Consider the following 27,523-nt stretch of genomic DNA (forward strand, 5'->3'; position numbering starts at 1 on the left):
ACTTTCCCCAGAAGACATAAAAACCTGCTCCGGCTGGACCAGACTACAATCAGATGATAGAAAATGGCAGCAGGCTTTTTGGCAACTAACTTGTCCGCCACAAATTGTGCTCAAATGTCCTTTTCGAGGATTTCGAATCAAATCAAAACAGCAGAAATAACTTTATATTGATTTTATGATTAGATGTTATTTCCATACATTGACAGACGTCTATATGTTCTCATGTTACAGTTTTACCCGGAAGGAAGCCCCATCAACAGCCAACAGCCTTTTCCCGCCCCCTCGCCTTCACCGCCACATGACCCGAAAGCCTCGTCTGATTGGATGAAGCACCGATATCGATCAAACCTTCAGGTGAGATGATGCGTCAGTCGGTCATCTTGTTTTTTAGGATGATAAAGAAGATAATCAAATGTTTTTGGGAGCAGCTTTCCTCCAGAGCGGCTTGTTGTCGCGACACAGCTCTCAGACAACCAGAAGATTTAATAAGTTCAAAGTAATTAAAGTGTTATTGATGAACAATAATACACACAGCACCATAAATCGGTATTAGTAATAAGAAGTGGGGTCACTAATGCCCCGCGGTGAGGTATAAACTGTGTGGGCTGATATTTTCCTAGAAAGTTGTTGCCTGAAACGGCTGCAGATTAACAGAAGCTCTCTGTTCTTCAGGCTGATGAAGAGCCGTCCTGTTGTGAAGAACCTGAACGTCTTCTCTCCGAGCAAAGGTTAGAAAACACATAAAACTCTCAGAGATGAAAAAGCGGCTGTGATTTTTTTTTTTTTTTTTTTACAGGGATGTTTTTAAAAACCGCAGAGATAAAAAACAGAACAGAGCGCTTTATGTTTATGAAGAAGAGAGGACAGAAGGTCAGATGCCAACAAACGTGGTTTTCATCAGACCATTAACAAGAATAAAGCTCAGTTTGTGGCGTTGCAATCGATTTTGTGCAAGTTTAATGGAGGACTAAAAATTTAGGCATCAATTAACTTATAAAATGTGACATGAATGTATTTGTTTTAATTACTTCTGTATTTATGTAGCTTGTTAGTTTATAGTCCCCTCATTTGTATCATAAAACATAAAGAAAGTCCTGAAATAAGTAAGTTTCTGGAAAACAATCGGGGGAAACAGAAAGGGAAAATAATACAGAAGTAATAAAGACTTAGATAAATGTGTTAATAATTACATTTAAAGACAAATTAATTAATAAATGAAATAGAAACTTAAAGTAAGTTGAGGAAAGTAAATAAACAGGAATTAATACAAAGGAAAATTGAGAAAATTACATTTGTCAGATTTTATAAATTAATTAATGCCTACGTTTATTTTTAATATATTTTTGGTGGCGTATTTATCCATTTATCTCTTAATTTATCCATTTTCTTTTGATGATTTTGTCCGTTTTAAAAAATACTCATCTGTTTTCATCTGACAAAGAAAGAAAATCACTTGAACACAAAGTTTCTATTCAAGTGATTAGATGATTAAATGCGTCACATCTGTCTGCAGGAGCGCCTTTTATAGATTTAGTAGAAATTAATATATAAAGTCTTTGATTGTGCCAAGATTTTAAAAAAACTGAGGTAACTCCCGGGCCATAGCCTTCCCATAACCCCCTCCTCCAGCTGCCAAGAAGAGACTTCCTAAAATGTTTTTTAATAATTTAGATTTTTCATGTTTTATGTATTGAGTGTTGGAGGAGTCCTGTTCGGGGAATTCCCCTAAAATGAACAAAACCTCAGCTCGGATGGCTGTCTGAGGACTCTGTCTGAGGACTCTGTCTCTGGTCTCTGTCTCTGGTCTCTGTCTGAGGACTCTGTCTCTGTCTGAGGACTCTGTCTCTGGTCTCTGTCTGAGGACACTGTCTGAGGACACTGTCTCTGGTCTCTGTCTGAGGACACTGTCTGAGGACTCTGTCTGAGGCAGCAGGCTCTCTACGCTGTCAGTAACTCATTTCAGGTGGAGGTTGAGAAAGTCCTGTATATGTTTACTAAATCTATATTTTAAGTCATCTTAATATAAAAGTCTGAAAGTGTACTGGAGTCAGCTGTGGCTCCATAAACACCTCAGACCAACATAGTGTGGGAGGTTTCTAAGTGTCCTGATTAAATATTTAGTCGTGCTGGTTGTAGGTCTCTCCTCCACTTCACCTCCACCTGTTGCCCAAATGTAGATTTTCTGGCTCCAGTAACTAACACCTCCTCCACCTCCTCCTCCTCCTCCTCCTCCTCCTCCTCCTCCTCCTCCTCCTCCTCCTCCTCCTCCTCCTCCTCCTCCTCCTCCTCCTCCTCCTCCTCCACAGTGCGACCTCCACCAGCAGGGCCTCTTCCTCCTCCCCGCTCTCCCCGGCCCTCCTCTACCTCCTCCTGGCTGCAGCTCTGGTTCTGCTGGCCTGTCTGATCTGGGTCGCCCTGGAGCCGCCGTGTCACCGCAGCAGCCGGCTGCCTCGTGGCTTCCACCTGACTCTGAGATACGTCAACGGACCCCCGCCTACATGAAGACGTCCGGAGACTCTCACGGAAGACGTCTGGACAAAGCTCCTTCCTCAGGCGCTGCAGAACAGAGGTTTGCAACTCAACATGTGATGTTTAAAAAAATGTGCTCATTTCAATATAACCCCCGGGCCTCAAAGATCCGCCAGAAATCTGCAGGGACGCACGATGAAAAGTCAGAATGATTAGACCTCCAGTCATGACCGTCAAACACGACTCCACCATCCACAGAACAGCTACACAGATAATGAACTGCTGACTCGTCTGTATTCCTACTGCAACAAACGTGTTCAGGAAACAGCTGTCAGCGACAGGCGTTAGTTAATGTTTCTCTCTTCAGCTGTCGGTACAAAAGTAAGCAAGTCCTGAAATATCTGAAAGTCACGAAGAAACATTTGTCACTATTCAATATTGAAGGCTTGTTGTGGTTAGCATACAAAGATATGTGCGAGTATTTTAGAGTACAATAAACCTTGTTGTCTAAAATGACTAACTTCAGTAGCAATTTAATAATGCTAAATTACCGCAAGCTTCTTTTTCTGCATCATAATCTCAGAAAAGTGAAGTGCTAGTCAGTACCTATAAAAAAAGGGGGCAGATTAAAGCAGATTAATGCTCCATCAGCATCAAGAAAACAAAAAAATATCTTGATTTATGTTGAAAACAGCTGAAATGATGTTATCAATAAATAAGAATGTAAGACGGAGGATATTTTCTGCATCGTTCAGCTCCACACTGACTAAATTCTCCAGCCTGCAGCTGTTTTAGGCCATGTGAGATATACAACTTGCAAACGCTGACTCCTGATTGGTCCGATGGCAGCTGACCGCTCCTGAAAGCTGGAAACGAGGCTGCGATTCCTCAACAAAAACCACATCAGTTACTGATCATGTCGTGGTTTATACGAATAAGATCCATTTCATTAAATCGCTTCTCACTCAGTATCTTGTCAGTTCCAGCTTTCAGATTTCTTTCCCATAATGCTCAATTATGCCGTCCATTAAGTTAACAGTGTAAATACAATGTTATCTTAGATTTTAAACACATCCTTGTCTCCAACTATGAACTAACAGCAGGTATAAAAACATGTCTAGTTTCATAAAGTAGCCTATATTTATTCAGTTTTATCCCAGAGCAGAAAACAAAACACGTAATAATATATCTTTATGAACGTTGAGATATTTGGTCAATGAAAAAACCGTAACGGACTTAATTTGTATAGAATTTCTGTGTTGAGTTGAAAGTTATAAATCTGATTTGTTTAACTGGATTTCCAATATTTAAGTAGTAAAACTTGGAAGAACCAAAACCATCGATGCCTTCTTTAGTCGGATGTAAAACTCGGGAGTGGCTAGGCTAATACTTCTAGCGAGCTAGCACAGAAAAAACAAGCGTGCACAAATGAAAGTTGAATGTGTTTTTTGGGATTAAAAGTAGAAGTATTGGAAGTAAAATGCCGTTTAAAAAAAATGCAATTTATCCAAAAGAAATTGATGCCGTTGAAGAATCAAACATGCCTTATCCTGAAATTTGACTTGTCGGCTCGTTTATTTCTATTTTTCCAGATTAAAACACGGATAAAGATTAAAACACGAGGTTAATGGTCACATCCAGAAACTTTTTGGACACCTCGCAGCGTAAAAACTTTAATGAATCTGCCGTTAGAAGATGTTTTGTGTTGCTTGTATAGATTATCGCTTTCAACTGCTATCTGTGCTAATGTAGCTAAAGCTAATGTAAAGGATGCAGCTAACAAGCTAGCTTTAAGCTTCTCCCTCAGTGACTGTATGTTATTATTTGCCATTCATGTCAAAATTACGAAGTCTTTTATACTGAATAACACTAATGACTAACTGCCTTGTTAAACCATGAGAGCACTTGTATTTATAATTCATGATGTTTTGTAACAAGTTGTATATTAAAAGTGCAAAACGACTTATAAGAAAATGTAGTGAAGTTAACATTAATGTCAAAGTTTAGATCATTTCTTTGTGTTTTAGCCCTTTAAACTACAGATCACACATCCGTCTGACATCACTGCTGGCCTTCTCTGAACCACGTCAGTGTTTCTGAACGTGGTTTTCCTTCAGTCAGCCGCTGGTTTCACTTCATTTCTTTAAAAAATCATCTTGCACAGATCTGAAACTTGCTGCAGAGAGATTATCCATCACAGCTGAGACTCCGTCTTTATTTATGTGTGTGGTGATGTATTTTGAAGTGCTTCCCCAGAAGAACAATATTTTCACTTTGACCAAAATAAAAGCGTACACATGATGGATTATCTGTTTGCAGCAGGTTTCAAGTCTCTGCAAGTTGATTTCCAAAGACAGTGAAGCATTTCTGTTTTTCAATACATTCAGTGTTTGTACAGTCGGGTGTGGAGCTGAAGGGCTAAAACATAAAAAAAAAACAGTGTGGGAACTGAAAGGGAAGTGTGTAAAGATTGATCTGTGATCGTTTCTTGCTGTGTAATTCCGTCCACTAATAATGTCAATAATGTCCTGTTACAGCTTCAAGAAGGTGCTGCCGGGTTTATTAAGAGTTTCCGAAATGATGTCACTGTAAGAGACCAACACTCTCACTGTGGTTTGAGCTGTGTGATCAGTGGACATGTTTCATTAAGCAGTTTGTTGACGTGACGAAACCCAAATGTTTGACTTTCTCAGGGGAAGAAGTCGTCCAGGTTCCCTAAAAACTTGATATCAGGAGGATTCAGCTGTTATTGAAAGGGGAACTTGGTCAATCACTGCCATCTAAAACATTTCACTTTTTTTTTGTAACATCATTGTTTAATATTTCAAAAAACAAGATAATGTATCCGATCAAATGTTCTTGCTTTTGTACACACGTTTGAAGATGAAAAAATAAAATCAACTGTATGAAACTTTTGGATTCACGGAGCATTTTGTCTGAATGTGGCTGGAACATCCTTTTTATTTTATCTTTTCAGGAAATTTGATTGACTCCGTATCTCTTGACTTACAGAGTATTTTTATTTCATTCATGCACAACTTTAAATCTATTCTGTTTCTTGTCCTTGCGGGAATGATGTTCAATACAGACAGGAACATTAAAGGCAGAATACGCACAAGTTTTTGGTTGTTAACGAGCAAGCGAGCGAACTAAGCAGTGAATCAGAGAAATAAAACATTATTTTCTGATTGTTTAATGGCGGTTACGGTTTAAAGCAAAATAACCAAGCCCACACCTCGACACACCCTGGGAAATAATCTCTGCAAATACAAACAGCGCCACACACTCCTAGTGGTCAAAAGAGGCATTACTTTCCTATTAGTTTAACATTAGTTTTAATTGTTTTAAAGAAACATCCAGCCGACAAACCAACTACCTAACAAACCACCCAACCAACTAACGAACCAACTAACAAACCAGCCGACCAACTAACGAACCAACCAGCTAACTAACGATATACAATACCTTTTTAAAAACATTTTTGGGGGTCAGAAAGTCTTTTTCTGTTGAAGCATTCTGTGAAAGTGAAGACGTTTATATTTTCACGCTTCATCTAGAAACAATTTAAAGGTGTCCTGACTTTCCTCTGCTTCACAGAAGAGATGAGGTGCGATTCATTTTAGTTTCTATTTCAAGATTAGTTTTGATGCAAAGTTTAGATCGACTCCACCTCTGCACAGCTTCTACAGGTTAGTGTGTGTGTGTGTGTGTGTGTGTGTGTGTGTGTGTGTGTGTGTGTGTGTGTGTGTGTGTGTGTGTGTGTGTGTGTGTGTGTGTGTGTGTGTGTGTGTGTGTGTGTGTTAGTGAATGACGGCAGATTTGCGTGCTGGGTCTCGTGCCGCGCCCACGTGTCTGAAGAACGCCAAGTCACTGCGATCGGTGACACGGCTAATACACTAAGCAGGGATTAACAGCCTGTGTGTGTGTGTGTGTGCGCACACATTAAGAGCATCATGGGACGTCATTCTCATTGTCTGTCAGTAGGTGTGTAGATCTTTGTGTGTCATTTCCAGACACAAACCTGTTTTAATGATCGTGTTGCAGCTGCTTAGAGATTACCTGTTTTTATGCCTGATAACTGATTCTATCTTTGGAAAATAAAACAACTACGAGCATTTTGAATTTCTTCATTACAAACTATCACACAAATTAAAGGAAACACCAAAGGTTTAATAAAACGTACATTTTTAGCTGTGATTTGAAAGAATGAGTGAATACGAGGTTTTCAGTTAAGATATTTGGAGCCTAGAAGATAAAAGTATGTTAGAGATTCAGCATCACACCCGTCCATGTTTGATTCTCTGGAACAGTAAAAGTATGACTTTGGTACCATTTAAAAAGTGTTTGATACTTGTGCCAATACAATGCTTGAGTTTTTATACTTTGTTAATTAAACTTTTTTTCTCAGTAAACCCTGTTTGAAGCCAAAGTTCTTGAGGGAACACCCAAAACTGAAAATTCATCATGAGGATGAGTAGAAAATGGCTGCGTTTTCATCTTTGGGTGAACTGTTGCTTTAAATGTTGTCTACATACGATGAACTTCTAACAAACCAACCAACTAACAAGCCGACCAATTGACCAACCAACCAACCGATCAACTAACAAACCAACCAACAAGCCGACCAACTAACAGGCTTACCAACTGATGAACCAACCAACCGACTAACAAGCTGACCGTCCAACCAACCAACCAACCAACAAGCCGACTAACCAACTAGCAAACCAACCAACCAACCAACCAACAAGCCGACTAACCAACTAGCAAACCAACCAACCAAATGACGAACCAGCCGACCAACTAACAAACCGACCAATTGATGAACCAACTGACCGACCAACTAACGAACCAGCCAACCAAGAAGCCGACCAACCAACTAGCAAACCAACCGACCAACTGAAGAACTGACCAACCAACCAACCGACGAACAGCTGACCAACTAACAAGCCGACCAACCAACCAGCTGACGGACAAAAAGGTAATAACGGTGGGTAACAAACGAGAAGCAAGAACAGAACCGCTGTGGTTAGTGTCCATTATCTTAAACGTGTCCGTCAGTGAGTCAGAACACAGAAACATTTTCTCTGACTTTAAACTTGCAGCTATTTTTCCACACAGCATAAATCTCTCATAACTTCTAAGCATTGATCCAAAGTGAGGGCTTCAGTCTGATACCAATCTGATGTTGTTGCCTTTTCTGCTGGTGATCAATTCTCTGTTGGTTAAATATTGATCAGTGCCAGTGACACAGCAGAGCTACGTTACAGGATTAACAGAGCGCTGCAGTGAGACTCTACTACACACGAGCTGTTCTCCATGTCAGCTTAACTGTGTGTGAGTGTTGTGTGTGCGCTGTGAACATGTGAGTGCACAGTGTGTGGCAGTCATTCTCAATGACCGTCAGCTGTGTGTGTGTGTGTGTGCGCGCGTGCGTGTGTGTGTACGCTAACATGTCTGTGTACATGTGCCAGTGTTTAAGTGGTGCAGCTGTCACTTCCTGTTTGTGTTGGTCAGCCTGTGATGTGTCTCCTCCTCACTGTGTGTAATTTGTGTCTCCTCTGCATGTTCAGACACTTTGAATTAGTGTGTTTCTGCCTCCAGAGTGACTTTCTTTGTCCGTGTGTGTGTCTGTGTGCAGCAGTGTGGTGTCTTGTGAAAGACTCTACTGATGGTATTTTTTTATATGTGTGACTCTGCAGTCTTTCGTGTGTGTGTGTGTGTGTGTGTGTGTGTGTGTGTGTGTGTGTGTGTGTGTGTGCTCTGCTGGTGATCCAGTTAATGAAAGCGCTCCATCTGTTCTGAGCCTGCAGGCCTGCAGCTGGGATGAAGACGATTATATCTGCTCATTTAAAAAAAAAATTAAACTTTCTTATCGTGAATCATGAGACGACTCAGATCAACTCTTTCGCTGATTTTTATACTCTAAATCTGAGCCAGGGGTGTTTTTAAAAATCTGAATGATGAAGAAAATTGCACTTTATATTGTCCTTGTAAGAAACATTGGTAAATAGATAATAAGGCAAGATGCTCATTAACATTATGTGTTTATAAGACTATGTGAGGGTTTATAACAGCATCATAAACACATTTATCGCTGACCGGGTGTCAACATCCACCCTGAGGGATCCGATCACAAGTGGACAGCTCTACGTACAGGTGTGAATGACCCCAAGATGCATTGAGGACACATTTGAGATCACTCAGACCACATTCAGAGGTCGTCGGTGCCCCAGACTTCCTTAGAAAATCATGCAATTTTGAGGAGTGAGGAGAAACTTTTTTGCGCAACAGCTACGACAAATTCTAAATCATTGGAGCTTCTTGTAAATTCAGCATTAAATGTGATACATGAAGCCAACTATTAACCACAATTTCACCAGACTCCCTTAACAAATCAGCTAATTTTAGGAGTTGTTGAGTAGGGTAAAACTTTATAAACATTATGAAACTCTGTCTCTGACAGACTCTGAATCATTGTCTCCTTCTTGTAAATTCAGCATTAAATGAAAACAGTAAGTTGTGTGTTTCCTTGTAAAAAGTGTCAGTTTGTGGCAGCATGGCTGCACCAGCCTGTCTGCTTCTGTGTCTAAAGTGCTAAAGTCTGACCTGCCAACATTTAGCAGCTGTTTGAACACACTGTTTACACTGATTTCACCATTTACACTCAATTTATGAAAGAAGAAACATTTTATTGATCTAAACATGTCACATTTTACAGATACACTAAACAGTAACCAGTATAGGCGACTTCTTTGTCCCCAGACTCCCTTAACAAATGTGTCAGTTTAGTGAGTTGTTGAGTTGGAGACACTTTATAAACTGTGTGAAACTCTGTCTGTGACTAATTCTTCATTATTTGGGCCTTCTTGTAAATTCGGGATTAAATGTCGACCAATTAGTTCTTTTAACGTAAAAAGTGTCAGTTTGTTGCTTGTGATCGGATCACTCAGGACGGATGTTGATATCAGGTCTGAACAGGCTCGTTAACAGTTTACAGACGTAAATAAAAGCCTAATGAGTTCCTTATCAGTGTTAAGCATTACAAACACATAATAAAGTATTTATTAATCTTAATAACACAATATTTAACGGATAGAGAAGTTAACAATGGCGTTATAGGCAAGTTAGTTAAACTCAAATGTTTTTGTGATGCTAAGGACTTTTATTAACATTCTCAATCTTAATCGTCTAACAATAAATGTTTAAAGGGATCTTTATAGGGGGCCTATAACCTTTTTACTAATACGTATTACAGGGACCTTAATATGAAGTAAAGAAATGTTCGTGTAAAGATAAAAGTGTTGTCTTTAACACAACTTTACAGTTTAAAGGAATTTGTTTTGCAGCATTTTCACCCACAGATCTGTCCTCAGTCTTCCTGAGAGTCTCGCCGTATGTTCGCTCTCGATACGCTGGATTCCAGTTATAAATCTATGCATTGTCCAATAAAGATGGTATGTGTTTGGACGGACAAGGCGTGTTTTTCAGTTTGCGTGGAAACGGCAGTGAGGGGAGGAGGAGGGAGAGTCTGGGCCTGCGGGCGCATGAATCAACGCGATTGTTTCCCACTGCCGAGAAAATGCCTCAAATTCAGTTAGAGGGCAAATAATTTCATGTTAGCTGAGGAATTTACGAGTGCACTTTTAACCCCGTGGTGATCAGATGAGAGCGCTGATAGAAAGAGAGAACAACAGAAGTTTGAGATCAAAAGTCGAGCGAAGGACTGAGTGTTTTTAAAATAATTACCTGGTAGCTGCAAATTAGTTTCCAAATGCGAGGATGAGCCACTTGAGATGAATCATCTCGTTTTCAAGGGATTCATCAGACAGAAGACATAACACTAACAAACAATGACAGAGGAAGAAAAAAGTATTTTTAATTGGCTGCAGAGCTCCTCAGGGGACACAGGCCGAAGCTTTTTCTCTCCACAAGTTTCTGGTGCAGACTGATAGGATCCCATGTGCACCAGAGACATAGCAGACAGTTGTTAACCGTGATGACGAGAACGTAGTAAGAGCCTCTCGTCTGCAGCTCACTGTGGCTGATTCTTTACTATCATATGAACCGGATCCAATGGTCACATAGTGCTAAATATGTCCAGATCTCACCGTGAAGGCCTGATAACGCATTGAATTTCTTATAACTGCTTTACAATAAAATCCCTTTCCTGTCTCAGCAGTGGAAAGCTTTTAATTTGAAAGCATAAACAGGAAATGTTGTGAGCCGCTGCACCGGGATTTCAAACTGGACCAACATGACGGCTGGTTTGGAAACTTTCACACTGACTACAACAACAGATCAACAAAATGTGTTCCTGAAGGCCACGAGCCACGCAGCTGCAGGATCCGACTTCATTTTAACTCGGCAATGTTTCGTTTTTTACAGTTTTCAGGAGTTTCCAGTGTCGTCGCGTTGCATCTGACGATCCTGATTTGCATAAAGTACCCAGAATTCAACTTGCACAACATACGCCGTTACCACAATGCATTGCACAGCTTCCTACGTAGACGATGAATGGGAGGCCTGAAAACGACGGATCCTGGGACACGTACCTTTAGGGCTCTAAGTTACACTTTCAAAATAAAGCGTGCTGCATGCTTTTAATGTTGTTAACGTTGTTAACTTGGTTACATCAGGAAAAGATCATTCTTCGGTTTAAAATGACTTGAGTAACTTACAAAACCCCCTTTACGTACGTTTGCTTACTTATGTTACATAAATTAACAACAAATGACTCGATTCTTAATCGCAAATGGGATGTGAAGTCTCCGGAGGGAAAGTCTTAATCATCCACCCAACCACCTCCTGACTCGGTCTTTTCATATTACTGCGACCCTCGAGGGGTGACTGCAGCATCAAACTTTGAAGCCTAGGGCTGTCGACCTGTTTGACGCATGGCGTGTGAGAACGGGCTGAACCAGAATATATTTACATCGAACTCAAACAGAGAGCAGAAAGAGAAAGGCGTGAGGGAGGACAGATTCCAGTCACATTCCTGCTCTGGAGCTGCTGTGTTGGGGGAATGTCAGACATCTCACTATGTATTTATGAGGAACACACACTGTGTTGTTGTATAATGGAGCTTCAGCTGCATCCATTCAACACAAAAACCCCTTCAGTCCTGCAGCATATAGACACGTCCGTCTGTATCTGCTGCTGGTTTCTCAATCTGGTGCGACGGTTTAACATTTTAACATCCTCTTAGTAAAAACCTTCAGCTGAACAGGCTTTTAAAAAACAGGCTTCACATCGTGATCAGATGTAAAGAAGAGAACGGGCGCCAAACTACATTATTGCATTGATTTAATTTAAATCCAGCAGCAGCAGCAGGGAGCGACCGTTACACGCCGGCTGCTGCAGCTAATCAGATTTAAAACGTACAGATTTAAGTGAAATATAAAGAACAGTGATGTCAGATAGAGACGTGCTATTGATTCAATTTAGATGTAATGGAGTTAGTCTGTTTACTGGTTTAACATACGGACGCAAAAACAGAAAAATGCAGTTTTCTTGTGAGTCTATCGAGGTTGTATTAAACGAGATGTGTGTGTTTACTGTGTGTGTGTGTGTGTAGTACAGATGCAGATGCTCAGTGTGTGTGGCTCCAGGCTGGACACACACACTCCCTGATCTCTAGAACTAATGAACCGTCCAAATTGCTGTCCTGGACGGCCATCTTCTTCCAGGTTTCAGCATCCTCATAAGACCCTCTATTTAATTTTATCGTCCCAAACACTCTCGCTGCATTTCAGTGTCCTAAATCAAACACACACACACACACACACACTCACACACTGTTTCATGTCATTAAGCAGGCGATCAACTTCTGGAAAAACCAACGGCAGGAAACAATATTACTGTTTGTGTGTAATAAAAAGTCTCGCTGAGAGCAGAAATGTAATTGTATGTTCTTATATTGTCTATTTAATATCTGTTCATTACAAATGAGAAGGTTTTCATTTAGCTCTTAAACACTAAACTGTAGTATTTCTGCGGGTCAGTACCCAAGTCGAGACGTTATAGAGATTTGGCTCAGGAGCGGGTTATAATCAGAACTTTGTTACAGCGTGTTGTTCGACGATGTCCGCAGTTGCAAGTGATTATAGCTGATGGGAACGAAGGGGCGAAGGGACACCAGTAAGTGTTTGTGTCCCTAGTTGTTGCGTTGTGTTGTGCACCCTTCGCACTAGTCGGCTCATTGTCAGCAGCTTTTCGGCCGACGATGACAGAAATCATTCTGGCTGTTCAGCGAAAAGCGAATCAATGCACCAGAAGACAAACGGGAAAAGAAAAGGAAAGCCTGTCGAGTAGTAATCATGATTTTACCGCATATTATATATTATATATTATATATATAAATGTGAAATGTTTACACGCAGAACGTGCGAGCTAGCTGGCTGTCGGCTCTAGTCTTTGTGGTAGTGGTGGGACAAAATATCGATACGGCTTTATATAATGATACTTCCTCTTGAGATTATCGATATGCTTGCACCAAATATTTATATTTTTATTAAAACATGTTGCAGTCAGTGTGTGTGATAAAGAGGCACTGAGCTGAGACTACAATGACGTGAAGAAATACAGAATTTTAGGTATTTTATATTCTACAGTTCGACAGATATCGTGATGTATCGTTAGATGATTGTCTTGCAGCATATGGATTATTGCAGCATCGCTGTGTCTTGATATTATTGTTACCGAGGGCAACATATCGTCAATCGTATCCTACTCTCTGCGACGTGAGGTGATGCTACAGTTAGCCTTTCGTTGGGTCTTAAATATGGAGTCAGTACATATTTTCAGACAGTATCTCCTGGAAGACATTCATAGTGTTGCGCGTGGTTGGCTCACGAGAAGTGACAAAAATAATTATGTACCAAACGTCTTAATACCTTAATGACAGAACAGGTAGTTTTGTCTGTGAGAGAGAGAGCCAGAGAGAGAAGTTCAAACCGTGGCTGTCTTCCCAGGCTGTAGCAGAGCCAGCGAAGAAAATTTAGTTTTCTTTGTAACAGTTTGTCTAGACATCTTTTAACGTCTAAATCACCAAATCAATGTTTACTGGGGCTGGTTGCTGAGAGCTGAGAGCCCCTCGGGCCGGGCGGACACAAATCGAACAAATCTGAGAATATTTGGATGATGATACAGAATCCTGATTTCTGACAGATATCTTAAAAACGCCTGTCCATAAGTAAATAAATAATGAATGCCTTATCGAAGGTAAAATGATGTTTAGAGTCTACTGTCTACAGACGTACAGATCTGTAAAATAATGTATATAAAGGACCCTGACCTCCAGGCCCTGCTGCTGCATGTAGCTGCAGGTAGAGAGCGATGCTAACATTAGCGCGGTTCAGCTTCCGAACAATACCAACACTGATCACGTTCCTGATGGTGTTAATGCAGATAAAAGCATCCAGCAACCGGCTAATAATAGTCCCCAGCCTGTAAACATGCCAATTAACATGGCATTACCTGCACCCATCTGTGGGCTGGCACAGGTGTGTGTGTGTGTGAGAGAGTGTGTGTGAGTGTGTGAGAGCGCTGTCTCGGTGTAGTGCAGGATAAAGTCGGGATGTTCCCCCGGCTAATGGCTTTGGATCGGAGCCCGCAGTGACAGGACTGAGTGGCCGACCAACCGGCTGTGTGTGTGATGGAGTCTGGTTCACTGCCAAGCACACACACACACACACACACACACACACACACACACACACACACACACACACACACACACACACACACACACAGCTGAGACAGGAAGCTGAGGGCGGAGAGAGAGAGAGTGTGTGTGTGTGTGTGTGTGTGTGTGTGTGTGTGTGTGTGTGTGTGTGTGTGTGTGTGTGTGTGTGTGTGTGTGTGTGTGTGTGGCAGGAAGCTGACGTTTTTCGGAAATGAACAGTGACGTACTGCATCCGGAGGATAAAAACTGTAGATGTTGGGGTGTTTTTGGTACTTAATTATTTAAATTGATGCTCTAAAGCGATCAATACGAGAGCAGACTGACTGGAATATTTAACAATCTGGTGCTGGAAGTTAAAAGATCTCTATATGGAGCCGTTTAATCCTCCTAAAACTCTTTATTTTCACCTTAAATTTCTTTCAATAGCAGTTTTACAGCTGCAATATTAAATGTAAATACTAAGAGATATCCTGCACGTCACTTTCTGCACACATTTCCCTCAAAATGCAGCCTGACACAGTTGAAACTTCAGGGTTTCCTCAGAGTGAGAGAGAGAATGAAAGTGTTTCTGAGAGGAGCAGACTCGAAGCGACAGCCCGGCCTCCCCTGAGAGTTTCAACAGAGATTAAAAAAACACAAAGACCGACTGTGAAAATTAAAAAGTCAAAACAGAGAGATAAATGAGGACGCAGTGGGATGTCAGGACACATCCAGAGGTAGAGACACAAGTGACCGCGTTTAATGAATAAAAATCCAACCCTAGCTGCTTTTAAGGACCAACGTCGAGTAGTTTCTGAAAAATGTCTCTTTTTCTGACTGTTGCAAGTCGACGTGCAGCAGAGTTTGAAAGTGTGGATCCTGTTTGTTTTCCCACAGGCAGCGTGAGGCGACTGACAGTTGGATGGACGAGAAACTCTCGTCTTTGAACCATTAAGATAAAAAAAATATCTGGTTGTTTGATAAAAAGGTCAAATCTAAAAGCCCGTGGACATAAAAAGAAGGAGTCATGGAGGAGTCGGAAGTCAGATGACTCCCTGCTGAAAGCTAAAAAAAATTCTTGCTTTGTAGAAAATGTGGGTTTTAGCAAAAGGAAAAAAAACATGATTTCTTAGAAATGAAGGTGAAATGTTGACCGACGCTCAGAATCAGTGATGTTTAGACGTAGCTAGTTGATAACAGCTGAAACTGTTCTGCACTAAAAGTACAATACTCAAAAAATACTCAAGTAAAAGCCTGGTTGATAAGTTACTCAAAGTACAAGTTACTTTTCACTTTAACACTTTCAGTTAATTGCAATTCTTACAGTCACGTCACTGATGAAGTTGAATTACATTCGATACTTTCTAAAGTTAAAGTCTTTATCATAACATCAATGATTGATGCTGCACGTTGAAAACTAGCCAACGTTAGCTCGCTAAATATTCATCCACAGTCTCTGCTGCTAACTTTAATGATCTTGCAGGTTAGAAGAGGAGTTTATATAAAACGAAGATCTCAGTCTATTTTTTAGATTTTGGTATACAAATCCGCTGAGTTTTGCTCCTCTGGGACACTGAAACAATGGCTACATCAGTGTTTCTGCTTGTTTCTGCGCAAGATTAAAATGTCTGCATGAGCATTTACATACATATGGTACAAAAATCACTCATCTGGACAAGGAGGGGATGGAAACAGACTAATGATCGAGACCTCGACAAACTCCGGTATCTTCAGCCAAAACGAGATCTGTTCCTCATCCGTACCGAGTGGTTTCTGTGCCTCAACCTAACCAAGCTAAATAAAATATACCAAACCAAATATAGTGAGCAGCAGTCTGTCTCACCTACAAGAGACACAATCTGGGTTTATCTGAACCGAGCCTCATAGACAGTACAGGTGTTGGTTTAAGGTTTGAGGTGTGGAAGGAAGACGGGAAGGTGTGAACATCACAGAGAAACAGAGACAGATGTCTGCGTTCAGCTCCCAAAGGTAAAAAAGTTAAACCTGCCTCAGAGCCTCAGTAGATAAGAACTGACCGGACTCGCTGCTCCCTCGGGTCCAATCACTCCGTCTGGAGGAAATCTTCAGTCTGTGCCAGAGAACCAGAGCTCAGCCGGACCTCCCTGTGGAGACAAGAACAGAGTAGGATTGAGACTCGTCCACCTCAGCAGGTCTCCAGTGTCCAGTCGTCTTGTTACCAGAGTCTCCACACACAGTTTGTTAGTGAGGATCTCAGGATCTGTGTCTTCTGTTTTCAGGTTTCTTAAAGTTTGTAACATTATACGAACATACAGATGAATAATAGCTTAAATAAAATGCCAGTCTAAGTCTTTTTTAGTACCACCGCTGTGGATTAATCATCGTTCATCCTTCTGATGCTAAAATAACGATGATTGAGATCTCACAGCTGATGATGGTTCACAGGTACCTGATGAATCAGTGCTACAGGTGCTATAAATAGCCACAGCTGTGCGTGATGACAGCTGGTCTGTGCAACATAATTAAACTGCAGTTATTCTTCTCAGTGACGGGTCTAATGAGAGGTGGAGCAGGCTGAAGCATCCCTTTACAAACTGTGTGCATGTCTGACTGTCGGAGGGGAAACGAAGCTCCAGCATGTTTGAGATTTATAAAACTGAGATCATTTCTGATTGGATCATAAGATCTCATCACACATTTCATCAACAAATCACAAGAAATCACACAAGACATCACTGGAAACCTTTGAATTTATACATGAAACCTACAAAACCATCACATCACATTCACTGTTCTTCACAAACTAATGTCAAATAATCAAACTACCAACCAATCAATTAAGTCAAAGTTCAGTTGACACTGCGTCATGTCCTCTTCTTCATCAGCATGTTCTCATTTTACCAAATGTCTTCACTTTGCCAAAATGTTCTTGCTTTGCTGAAATATGCACAGTTCACCTTATTAAACTAGAAATGTCCTCGCATCAGCAAAATGTCTCTGGAATGAGCCAATTTTTCCAAAACGCCGAAAGACAAGTGAGACATTTATTTTAAATTTATGTCAGTTGGAAACAATGAACATTTCCTCACATCAAATATCCAGACGTTTGATGAAGTCACACCAGGAACATATTTACTTCTGATTGTTTGGGTCCAGCCGAGTCACCGGGACGTAATGTAGCAGTGAACGTTTCTGCAGACCACAGATACGTCCAAGGTAGGACGGACATTTGTAGCAAATGTGACATATCACGTTCACATTATACGATTATTAACCGCCAAACAGCCGACTGCAGTTTGAGTCACACCGCTGGATGTTTTTAAGGAGACATGGAGACATCCTTCACAGAGGCGGACCATCTCCACCTGTGATCGTGGCGACCAGAACAGGTATTTTAAGCCAAACCATGATGTTTTCCTAAACCTAACCAGAACATGAGCCCATCAGGAGGCGGAGGGGCATTATGACAGCCAACAGGGCCGCCAAACATCCGAGCAGACTTTTTCTGATGAAACCTGGAGATATTTCCGTCTGTTTTTGTTGTGTGACGTGCAGACTGCAGCTTTTGTGGCGACTGTTTTTCACGGAAAGTTGGATCTTCTCCATCCGTATTCGTGGCTGAACACCATGTTGTTGTTGTTGTTGTTGTTGTTGTTGTTGTTGCTCGCCCTCTCCTCTTCACTGAACATACACTTCATCACTCTCTCTCTCTGCGTGTGTCTGGCTGTGTCTCTCATCCCAAGTGTCCACTCAGTACACCAGTCAAACCGCAATGAGCTCACTCGACCGCCGCTCCCCTGGGGCATTATGGGTAAACTCAGAGCATTATGCTCTCTATTGACTAGTGGAGTGCACTCGAGGGAACACGGACACCAAGCAATTACAGACACACACACACACACACACACACACACACACACACACACACACACACACACACACACACACACACACACACACACACACACACAGATTGGTCACATGAAAACACACTCACACAAGGGACTGTGTATCCTGAACACACAGTTTATCATCCAGTCTGACAGTAATAATAATAATAACGTGTAACCGTGTTGCTGAACCACAATATGAGAAGGCGCCTTCACGTTTTCTGTGCAAAAATAATCGCTGCTGTCTGCGAATCCTCCTGATCATCCTCTCACTCAGTTATTTTTCTTTTTCTTACTTGCATTTCACTGTAAATCAGCGCACGAACAAGCTGGACTGCTTTGGACCGCATCGTTCATGTGTGGTCTTGTTATGTGTGACCAAGAAATCAATCAATGTAGGGTTAACATGTTTCATTCCTCAGTACAGGCAGGTCACAGTCCGTGCTGATGGATGTTTGACCTGTTAGCAAACTAAAAAAGTCCTCGCCACACAAATATTTCTATCAAACGCCTCGACTTCGCCAACAAGTCCTCACTATGGCACGCAAAACCAAAGTGTTCTTACAGGAGTACAAAGACACACACAAGCACATACATCATGTACACACAAATTACTCTACGCACACGCACAGACACACACATATACTAGCGTGTAATAAACTGGCAGCTGTCGGATCAGAACGCTTCAGTCAGAGAGATGAAAAGAAAGAGAGGAAGTGTGAGGAGAAGCCGACAACGAGAGAAAACAGTGTTTTTAGGACAGACTAGTTAAGACCTCGCTGTCCCAGTTGAACAGAATATAGAGCTCGTGCTCTGAGATGAAAGCTGTGTGTGTGTGTGTGTGTGTGTGTGTGTGTGTGTGTGTGTGTGTGTGTGTGTGTGTGTGTGTGTGTACTGTACACTCAGCAGTAGGTCTGTCTCTCTGGGACAGATCTCAGTAGGAGTTGGAGCGACAGCGTTTGAATGAATCTGCTCTCAGTCTGAAGCAGTGAAGCAGTCTCTCTGAACGCCGTCAGGAGAGGCAGCTGATTGGTCGAGTTTTAAAAAGCCCGGCAGGAAACTGACCCGGTCTGTATGAAAAACCTGCGGCTCCATTCAGTCTGAACGCATACAGGCTGTCAGCAGCAGCAGCAGCGTCACAGGGACACTGCAGATCTTTTGACAGCAGAGTTTGTGACTCAGGGCCTCGTCTCTGCGTCGATTAATGATTTCACCTCGTCAACCAATTTGCAATTTGTCTCCGTGTCTCTGACCTTTAACAGAAAGAGGAAGGTGACGCGTTATAACTCTGCTATAAACTGCTCCGTTAAAGAGGAGGTCTGTATTAATCATCAGACAAGAACTGCTATAAATATGTTTATTTATGAGATCAAGCAGATATTAGAATATTTAGAAAATTCTAATATCTGCTCGATCTTATAATCAAACATATTCATACCATTTATAAGACTTTCTGAGCCGTCGGTGTCGTGAGAGGACTCGTTAACTATAAACTCCTGAGTTCAGGGTCTTCTTCCAGCAAGAAAACTCAAAGTCTGGTCATTTTTTAAGAAGTCTTGGTAATTTTATATAAATATAATAAAAATGATTTGGATGATTCATCCAGACGAGGATAAAACTGTATGCTTTACTTTTATATGCTGGAAATCGTGATCATGACCTTGTTCAAACTTAGGTCTTAGGTTTACCTCAGGGCAACTTTGACCGTCTAATTATGTTACGTGAAAGTGTTTTCATCACCGACAGCTTCAGATTTTTATTCTTTCAAGACCTTTTTTGTTAAAGGAGTAAAGCCGCCAAACCGCTCTCAGCAAATCCACCAGACTCCATTTACAGAAACAGTCATTTAACCATCGTAAGACCCATTCACCTCCGTTACATGTTACAAAAGCAACGCGTTACAGTAATATATTACTTTTAGCGGTACTGGAGTTATATAACGCATTACTAATAATATTTCAGTAATACAGTACTACAGTTATGTCACGTAACATGTTACAATCCGCATTACCGACCGAAGTGAAGCGTTTATTGTTGCTTTTTTAAGAAGCCATCCACACCAACATGAACAAATTAATATAGGCTAGTTTATTTGGGCATTTTGTTGAAAGTTACTCAAAAGTAGTGCGATTACTCTACGCAAACAGTAATATTGTTTCATAATATATTACTATAAAATGAAGGTAACTAGTAATATGTAATATTTTGCATTTTGACAGTAACTTAGCGAACACTGCTAACCAAAACCATCTCGGTTCTTCTCTCCACTGTTCATCGATCACTAACTCTTTAATTCACCGTGTTAGAGCTTATTAAGGTTCAATTAAATTACTTTTTTGTGTAGCAGTCGGTGAAAAGTTACTCTGACGGTTGAAGTTGTCCACAAGGATTACGTCGCAGCTACCAGCTCTACTTTTCGTCTTTAACACCTAAATACGTAAACATATGTCGAAGGTTTACAACGAGTGCAACAAACTAATTCTGAGGGATGAACGTATTATGACACATTTCTGTTGGGCTGTAATATTAGTTTTGAACTTTGCCTCCTACTCATTTAATTTGTGAACAACATCTGGACTGTTGAGTTAAAGCGTGTTGTTTGTCTGCAGCTAACACAGTTTGTATCAGCCAACCTGAAATTCAGTCTGGAGGTCAGTTACCAGATTATCTGTGTGCATGAATGACAGCTTGTGTCTGCTGCTGTGTGAAAAAACACCTCCACATCTAACATGACCCTGCTCTGGCCTTTTAGCCTGAATATGTGTGACTCAGTCATTTTTGTGTATTCCAGATTGTTAGTCAGTCACAGTTGTATTGTTTATTCATAGTAAAAAGTGAGTTTTGAATGGAAAAACAAGGTTTTTATCTGATAGGATCCTTATTATGTGAGTGCGGTTAGCCTGACTCAAATTAGCCGACCGCAATCTGGATAAGTGAGTTTAGAGCGAGATGCTGCTGCTGATATTCAGGCGGTCTTAACCGAGTTAAAGAGAGAGAGCAGCCGTCCACATCCACAGCAGGTTTACCACATTTCTCCTTCAGATTTCACCACATAGGTTTTTATACTTTTAAATTTGTTTGTGAGGAGGAAGGAGAGCGAGACGCTGCCTCTTCTGAATATACTCTATATGCTGCATTTTAAATCAAGTCTCCAGCTACTTCAGTTGTTTAGCAGAATGCTGCAACGCTGTTTTACTGTGAAGCTCCAGAGTGAGATGATGACTCCATGAATCCGCTTAGAAAACCCCAGAAAGACGCTCCTTACATGTGCAGAACTTGCCTGAGAAACATCATGTTTTTAAGTTTCCTTCAGTATCAGAGTGATCCGGTGATAGTCGTCTGTACATCCACAGGTTCACTGCTAACAGGAAGTGCTAACAGCTGATTCTGCAAAGTTTTAATGGAGAGTTTTTGTTGTCTGTCAACATGGGAGGAGGAGGTGATGACTGAATTTTCATCACACTTATGAAACAAGCAAATATTGACATATATGGAAAAATCATTTTATTATATGGAAGGAGTCGACATATATTTGAAACACGCCAATATATTCATATTGCCATTATATTACAAAATATAATAATTTCATTTTTTAATTATATATATTATTATATTTAATATTTTAGATATATATTTTTGGGAAATATATCTGTATTTTAACATTATATGAAATACAGTAATAATTGGTATATTTGTCAATATATCATCGACATGTTCAGTAATACATTGCAAGCACTGATGGCATGTAAATTATTCAAGTACTGTACTGTAGTTAAGTACAATTGTGAGGTACTTGTCCTTTACTTGAGTATTTTCCATTTTCTGCTACTGTAAACTTCCACTCCACTACATTTATTTGATTACTAGTAACTTTGTAGATTAATTGCTGCATTAAAAGCCAAACTATTGCATTCATAAATGTATTTTTATTTGCAATCAGATATAAAGACACTGATTCAGATAAATCAGAAAAATGCTGAATATCAGATCCAATAATCAATCAATTCAAAGTATACAGTATATATACACACGTGTAAATATAGTTAATTTACTTTTACTAGTATTTTTAATTATTAAGTACATTTATCGCCAGAAAACTGCTTTTTATACATAAATACATACTTTAAGACTTCAAACTATTCAGTTTTATCAAACTAATATTTTAACACAATATCTTTACTTGTTTGCATTTATTAAATGTATATTTTGATGGCACTTAATTCAAACAAGCGTGTGTCAACTCTGATATTACAAGATGAAAACAGGAACATATTTACATGTCTTATCCACTTCATCTTCCACCACCGCTGTCTGGGTGACGTAGCTGTCCAACATCTACACGTTTTCCTCGGCTGCCAGCTCCTGGTTTCAGTTACAGTATTATACCGTCACTTCACGGGCTCAGTGTTCGTCCTGGTTTGGCTTCTCAGTCTGCCTGCTGTCCAGTCAGTGGCAGTGCATCAGGCCGCGTTAGCTGCTATCTGATTAGCTTAGCAGTAGCCTTTAGTCTGGTGTGCACAGCTGACTGCTGGTGACCCTACAGACTGTTTACACCGTCCAGAACAACATCAACTGTCTACTCCCGCCAGCTACAATCACCCAGGCTTGCTTGACTTGCTTAAGGACACTACAGCAGTGGATGTGTAGGTATGGGGAAAGGCTGCTGAAGTTCTCAGCAGGTATTGATCTCTTGTTTACGAGATCTAACAAGCTGAGGAAAACACGAGCTGCGTTTGGGGGCGATTTAATCCACCCATCAATCAGTGTTCCTGCTGCTTCTATTTACAGTTTCAAGAGGTGAATCCAATCCCAGCATGCACTGGGGGTGAAGTGACAGCACTAACCTCTGAACCAACACGGGGGGAGTGAGAGTAAGTGTTTACTATGGCTTAAGAGGTAACGTGAGTTCAGACTGAATGTAAAGTGAATTTTAGAGGCGGTGCAGATTCAAGACGAAGGCACATCGGTGTGAGATATGTTAATGTGTTTTTATCACGTGTGTCGTTCTCTATACGTCACCTAAAAGCCAGAATCAGGCCCAACAACGCCAACAAAGAAGTCGTTTTAAAGGTAATGATGACTCATCCCGCACTCAGGGGGTACACTGATGTTTCCGTCCAGTCGTCTCTCTTTTAATTGTTTTGATGCTGCGATGAATATATGAACAGAAGGAAGCGGACTGTTTCTGCGGCCCGGACCACAAGGACTACTGAGCAGAAACACGCCGCTCTAATTTTATTAAGTGATTTGAGTGAAACTGGATCTTGTTTGATGGAGAAAATGTTTTCTGGTTCGCCCTCCGCTGTCCTCCGGCTGCTCGGCCTCAACTCCGGACAGACAGCTTCACTTCGACAGAGGCCAGTTACAGTACGGAGGTCAAGACCACCTCAACTGAGACCAGGTCAAGACCAACACCAAGACCAGAGTGCATCAAGACAGAGACAAAACCAATACTTTGAGGGGTTGAGACCAAGTCAAGACAAAGAACAGTGCGAGTCCCACACAGCATGACACACTAAAGCTACAACCTTTTCATCGTTTTACCATCCACCCAACAACAGTTTGTGCATGCATCAGGTTTTCTGATTGACTTTCAACACAAACCATCATTAAAGGGGCACTATGTAGTTTTGGAGAAGAAACTCAGAAAGGTTGTATTTACTCAGAAATATCTATATTTTCCATCAGTGAATAAACAAGCTGCTCTCAGAGGAAAATAAGGTCCCAGAAAACGGTTTGAAGCTAGAAAGGTGGCAGGGTCCGCCACATATAAACAAAGTAAAACAGTATAAACTGTGTTTTCCTTTAAGGTCAGTTTGTTTAATCGTGAAATCAAAGAGAGTTTGTTTATTTAGTTTGTTTAGGCAGAAAATCAAATCAATGACAAGTTTCTCTTCTGATTAAAATGTCCTCCCAAAAACTACATAGTTGTGGTCTTGACTGGTCATGAAATAAAATCCAGAGTCCTCTTTGTCTGAGACCGAGACAAGACCGATTAAAAATCAAGACCAATCTTGAGTACTACAACACAACTATTGGCTACAACAAATGCCAATCAATCAATCTCCGTGACGAGTTCCTCCCCAACTGTCTGTTTGTAGGAAACACACAGCTACGCCAAAGCAAACAGCACTTTACTCACAGTATCGTGCTTCAACGTCGGTGAAAAATACTTTCCTGAAGTCGTTTTTATTCGACTGAATGTCCACATACAACAGTGAAAATACACATTGCTAACAGCTACGGCTAATTATGCTTTGCCGAATAAAGACGGACTGCAAAAAGACTCCAGCATTCAAATGTGTGCAAATGAAATGACTGTTCCTCTGTCTCCTGTTTTCTCTACTTGGATCCAGAACATTTGATTGTTCTCGCGGCCCAAAATACAAGAAGTTCTGAATAAAAGGACAAATGCAGAAGCGTAAAGAGAAGCTCGAGGTTCTGCATGTGAAGCTCGAGTGACAGTTATTATTGTGTCGTGGTGAACAATGTGAGCTGTTTCTGCCAGAACGATGACTGAAAAACATGTCGGTCCAAACAGGCTGTTTGGTTTTCTGTCATCTTCAGGCCTCCATCCTTCCCCCGCTAAACTCAGCCTCAGCCGTCTGCTCAGCTTAGCGCAGCAAGAGCCATTTATAACTTACAATCACCCCCCGCTGAGCAGAGTTAGAGCCACTGAGTTTACTACAGGTTAACACATTCACTACACTACAGCACCGGACACATACACACAGCCTCGTTACTGACCCGAGGAGGTGAGGAGGTGAGGAGTGAAGGTGAGCCAGGATCAGGAGCAGAGGATAAAGAGGAGGGGGACTCTTAAATCAGGATAAAAGCTTTAGGGAAACATAGAAAGTGCTTTCAAATCATTCATTACTCTCTATGAAGTTCAGTTCAGCAGCGACGTTTATCTTTCTGCAGATAAATAATCATCAATTACACTTATTTTTATTCTCAAAGGGATGTAATGTAGCTCTGAGGCTTGAATTACTGTGACTGTAAATGCGAAAGGCTCCTTTGATGCACAAAAGGCTTTATAATATGTAGACTACAGTGCAAAAATAGTAATTGCCTAGTGTAGGGAAAAATAGTTTCCATTTCAACAAATACAGCAGCCAGTCAAGGGCTTCGCTGTCGAGTTAGCAACAGTAGTTAATTCAGAATAAAGCTTGCTGACAAACAGTTTCACATATAACTTCTGGACTGGACAAACAGACGCGGTACGGTCCGGTTTAGGCACCAAAACTACTTGGTTATATTCAGGAAAACCAACCCGATCGGCAGAATATGTTCGCTACATATGTTTCTGCAAAACCACAGATAAGTTCAAACTGATCGTTTCTTTATGCTGCAACTTTACGCTCGTTTAGGTTGAATTTCTTTTTTCTCTCTCGTCACAACGCTGTGCTTAATCTCTGGTTAGGTTGAGGCACAAAAACACTTGGTTAGGGTTTCAGAAAACATCACGGTCTGGATTAAAATAAAAATCAGGGATGGAGATAGTACAACTTTTCGTGAATAAACAACCGATTAATGTCGCCACAAAAATGTCACCACCATCACCTCCACCTTCTGATGGGAAAGGTGACCAATAATTATATAATGTGAACGTTTGGTACAAATGTCATGTGCTTTGTAGTGGCTTTGAGGAAAACTGTACGCATGTTTCAGATGATTTCAACGTGGGGGTGTAGTGGTGGGTGGTGGTTGATAGATTGTGGGGGGCCGGTGTGGGTCACTGATGAAGTGATCGATTCCCTGCAGATACTGACCGGAGTTAACTCTGACCGGACCTCCAACATGGCTGCCAGGAGGTGCGTTACATCACCTGAAAATCCGTCTCTTCTTCTCCCTCCACCCGCCCATCACCCATCATCCCTCCATCCTCCCAGTGTATCGCCCTCTGGAGTGGGCGTGGCCAGCCTAACGAGATCACTGCCGGCTAATCAGCAGGGGAAGATTCCCATTGGCCGAGTGCCCGGGGCGGGAGGTTGGCATGACAACAGGACAGATTGACACGGACAGGTCATTGCTACACATAATGGGATTACGGAGAGAGGGAGCGGAGGGAAGGGTGGAGAGAAGGGGGCGAGAGAGGCTTTGTCAGAGCAGAGAGAGAGAGAGAATAGTGTTGTCACTGTGTGTTGGTCGCACAGCTGCTGCGTGTCGTCGTCATTGTTATCCCGTGTTAACAACATGTTGTAACGTTATTAGATCTCACTGCTGCTCTGGGCACAGTTCACCAACAATACGCCTGGACGGGCTGGAAACTGTGTCGGGCTCGCAGGAGCAGAACTAAAGTGGTTCGAGTCAGGACAGAGATATTTCATATCAGATGATGTGTGGGGCTCCCCAAGGCTCAATCCTTGGTCCTCTTATATTTCATATTTATGCGCTGCCATTGTGCAGATGACACCCAAATTTAGGTTGCTCTGTCAGCAGGCGTCTACAGTCCATATCCTTATTGTCACACAGCTTTAGACAAAGACAGTTGTGTTTCAAATGAAGGTAAAAATGCAAAACATTACCTCTGCCAACTTTCATGCTAATAAAGTGAATCAGAACAAAACTAGAGAGGTTTTAGTTCAGAGCACAAACTATATGTTTGACTTATATGTTATCATAGGTGCTCAAAAAATAGCCCAATTGGGCTCCGCTCGGGCTCAATGGGTTAAGTGCCTTTAACTGTTAAATCAGCTGCTGTCGTTGCTTGTGAAGCTCACAGACTTGTCATTCAAACAGCCGCTTGCAGCGAGCGTCCATGTTTTTCGGAGCAAATGCACTGGGAAGCTTTTAGATTGGAAAGGAAGTCAGGAAAGTCGACTTGACAAAAAAAAAGTATGACGGACTTGGTTTGCAAAAAGCCTTTAGTCCAAGTATAAGAGATCATAGCCGGTTCTAGTCCTCGGGTGAATGTTGGTGGTGAAGTGACAGATTGTGGCTTCAGGTGCAGTGAACTGTCTAAAACCTCGACAATCATCGCTAGAAAAACAAACACAAGTCTTACTTTCTGACCGTAACTGAATATAACTGTCCTGGTGTGTCGTCCTGCTGAGGTCTACAGGCTGTTAGGGGATCTGACCCAAAGAGGAGAAGGACAACAGACAAGGCCCGTCAGCACAGTTCACACACACACACACACACACACACACACACACACACACACACACACACACACACACACACACACACACACACACACACACACACACACACACACACACACACACACACACACACACACACACACACACACAGTGTCTGAGGGCTACCAGACTGACTGTCATGTCAGCGCCTGCAGCTCTGCCATGAATCAGCAACACAGAGTTATGGAGAGATCCACCGGAGGACGATAAAAACAATGAGAGATGAAGACAGAGAGAGAAAGACATGCAGACAAACAGTCTGTGGAGAGATTCAGCAACTTATTTCATCTTTTGGCCCTTTATTTGAAATGTTATGTCATTAGATACAATCAATTTAATTCCAGCAGGCAGTTAAAGTCTCAAACATAATCTCACGT

At 41.4% G+C, this 27,523-nt stretch overlaps 1 protein-coding gene and 1 long non-coding RNA gene across 4 annotated transcripts in view; one reads left to right on the forward strand and one right to left on the reverse strand.

Moving 5' to 3' along the window:
• The window catches only part of LOC141008990 (nesprin-2), a 52,171-nt gene extending 46,791 nt beyond the window's left edge, over positions 1–5,380 (forward strand). The window contains exons 11-14 of one of the 3 annotated variants that reach the window (XR_012180113.1): positions 232–354; positions 673–728; positions 2,307–2,569; positions 5,007–5,380. Coding sequence is in view for 1 of the 3 variants with exons in the window: in XM_073481390.1 (XP_073337491.1) it covers positions 232–354; positions 673–728; positions 2,307–2,502 (375 nt within the window). In the remaining 2 variants the exon portion in view is untranslated. Of the gene's footprint in view, positions 1–231; positions 355–672; positions 729–2,306 lie in introns of all 3 variants that reach the window. The other 2 variants (XR_012180114.1, XM_073481390.1) reach the window with 2 other exon arrangements.
• The window catches only part of LOC141009001 (uncharacterized), a 58,906-nt gene that overhangs the window by 1,691 nt on the left and 29,692 nt on the right, over positions 1–27,523 (reverse strand). The window contains exon 3 of the long non-coding RNA XR_012180115.1: positions 16,168–16,254. This is a non-coding gene — a long non-coding RNA (uncharacterized lncRNA). The remainder of the gene's footprint in view (positions 1–16,167; positions 16,255–27,523) is intronic.

The sequence above is a fragment of the Pagrus major genome, chromosome 2, assembly GCF_040436345.1.
Source record: "Pagrus major chromosome 2, Pma_NU_1.0".
NCBI classification, from domain to species: Eukaryota; Metazoa; Chordata; class Actinopteri; order Spariformes; family Sparidae; genus Pagrus; species Pagrus major.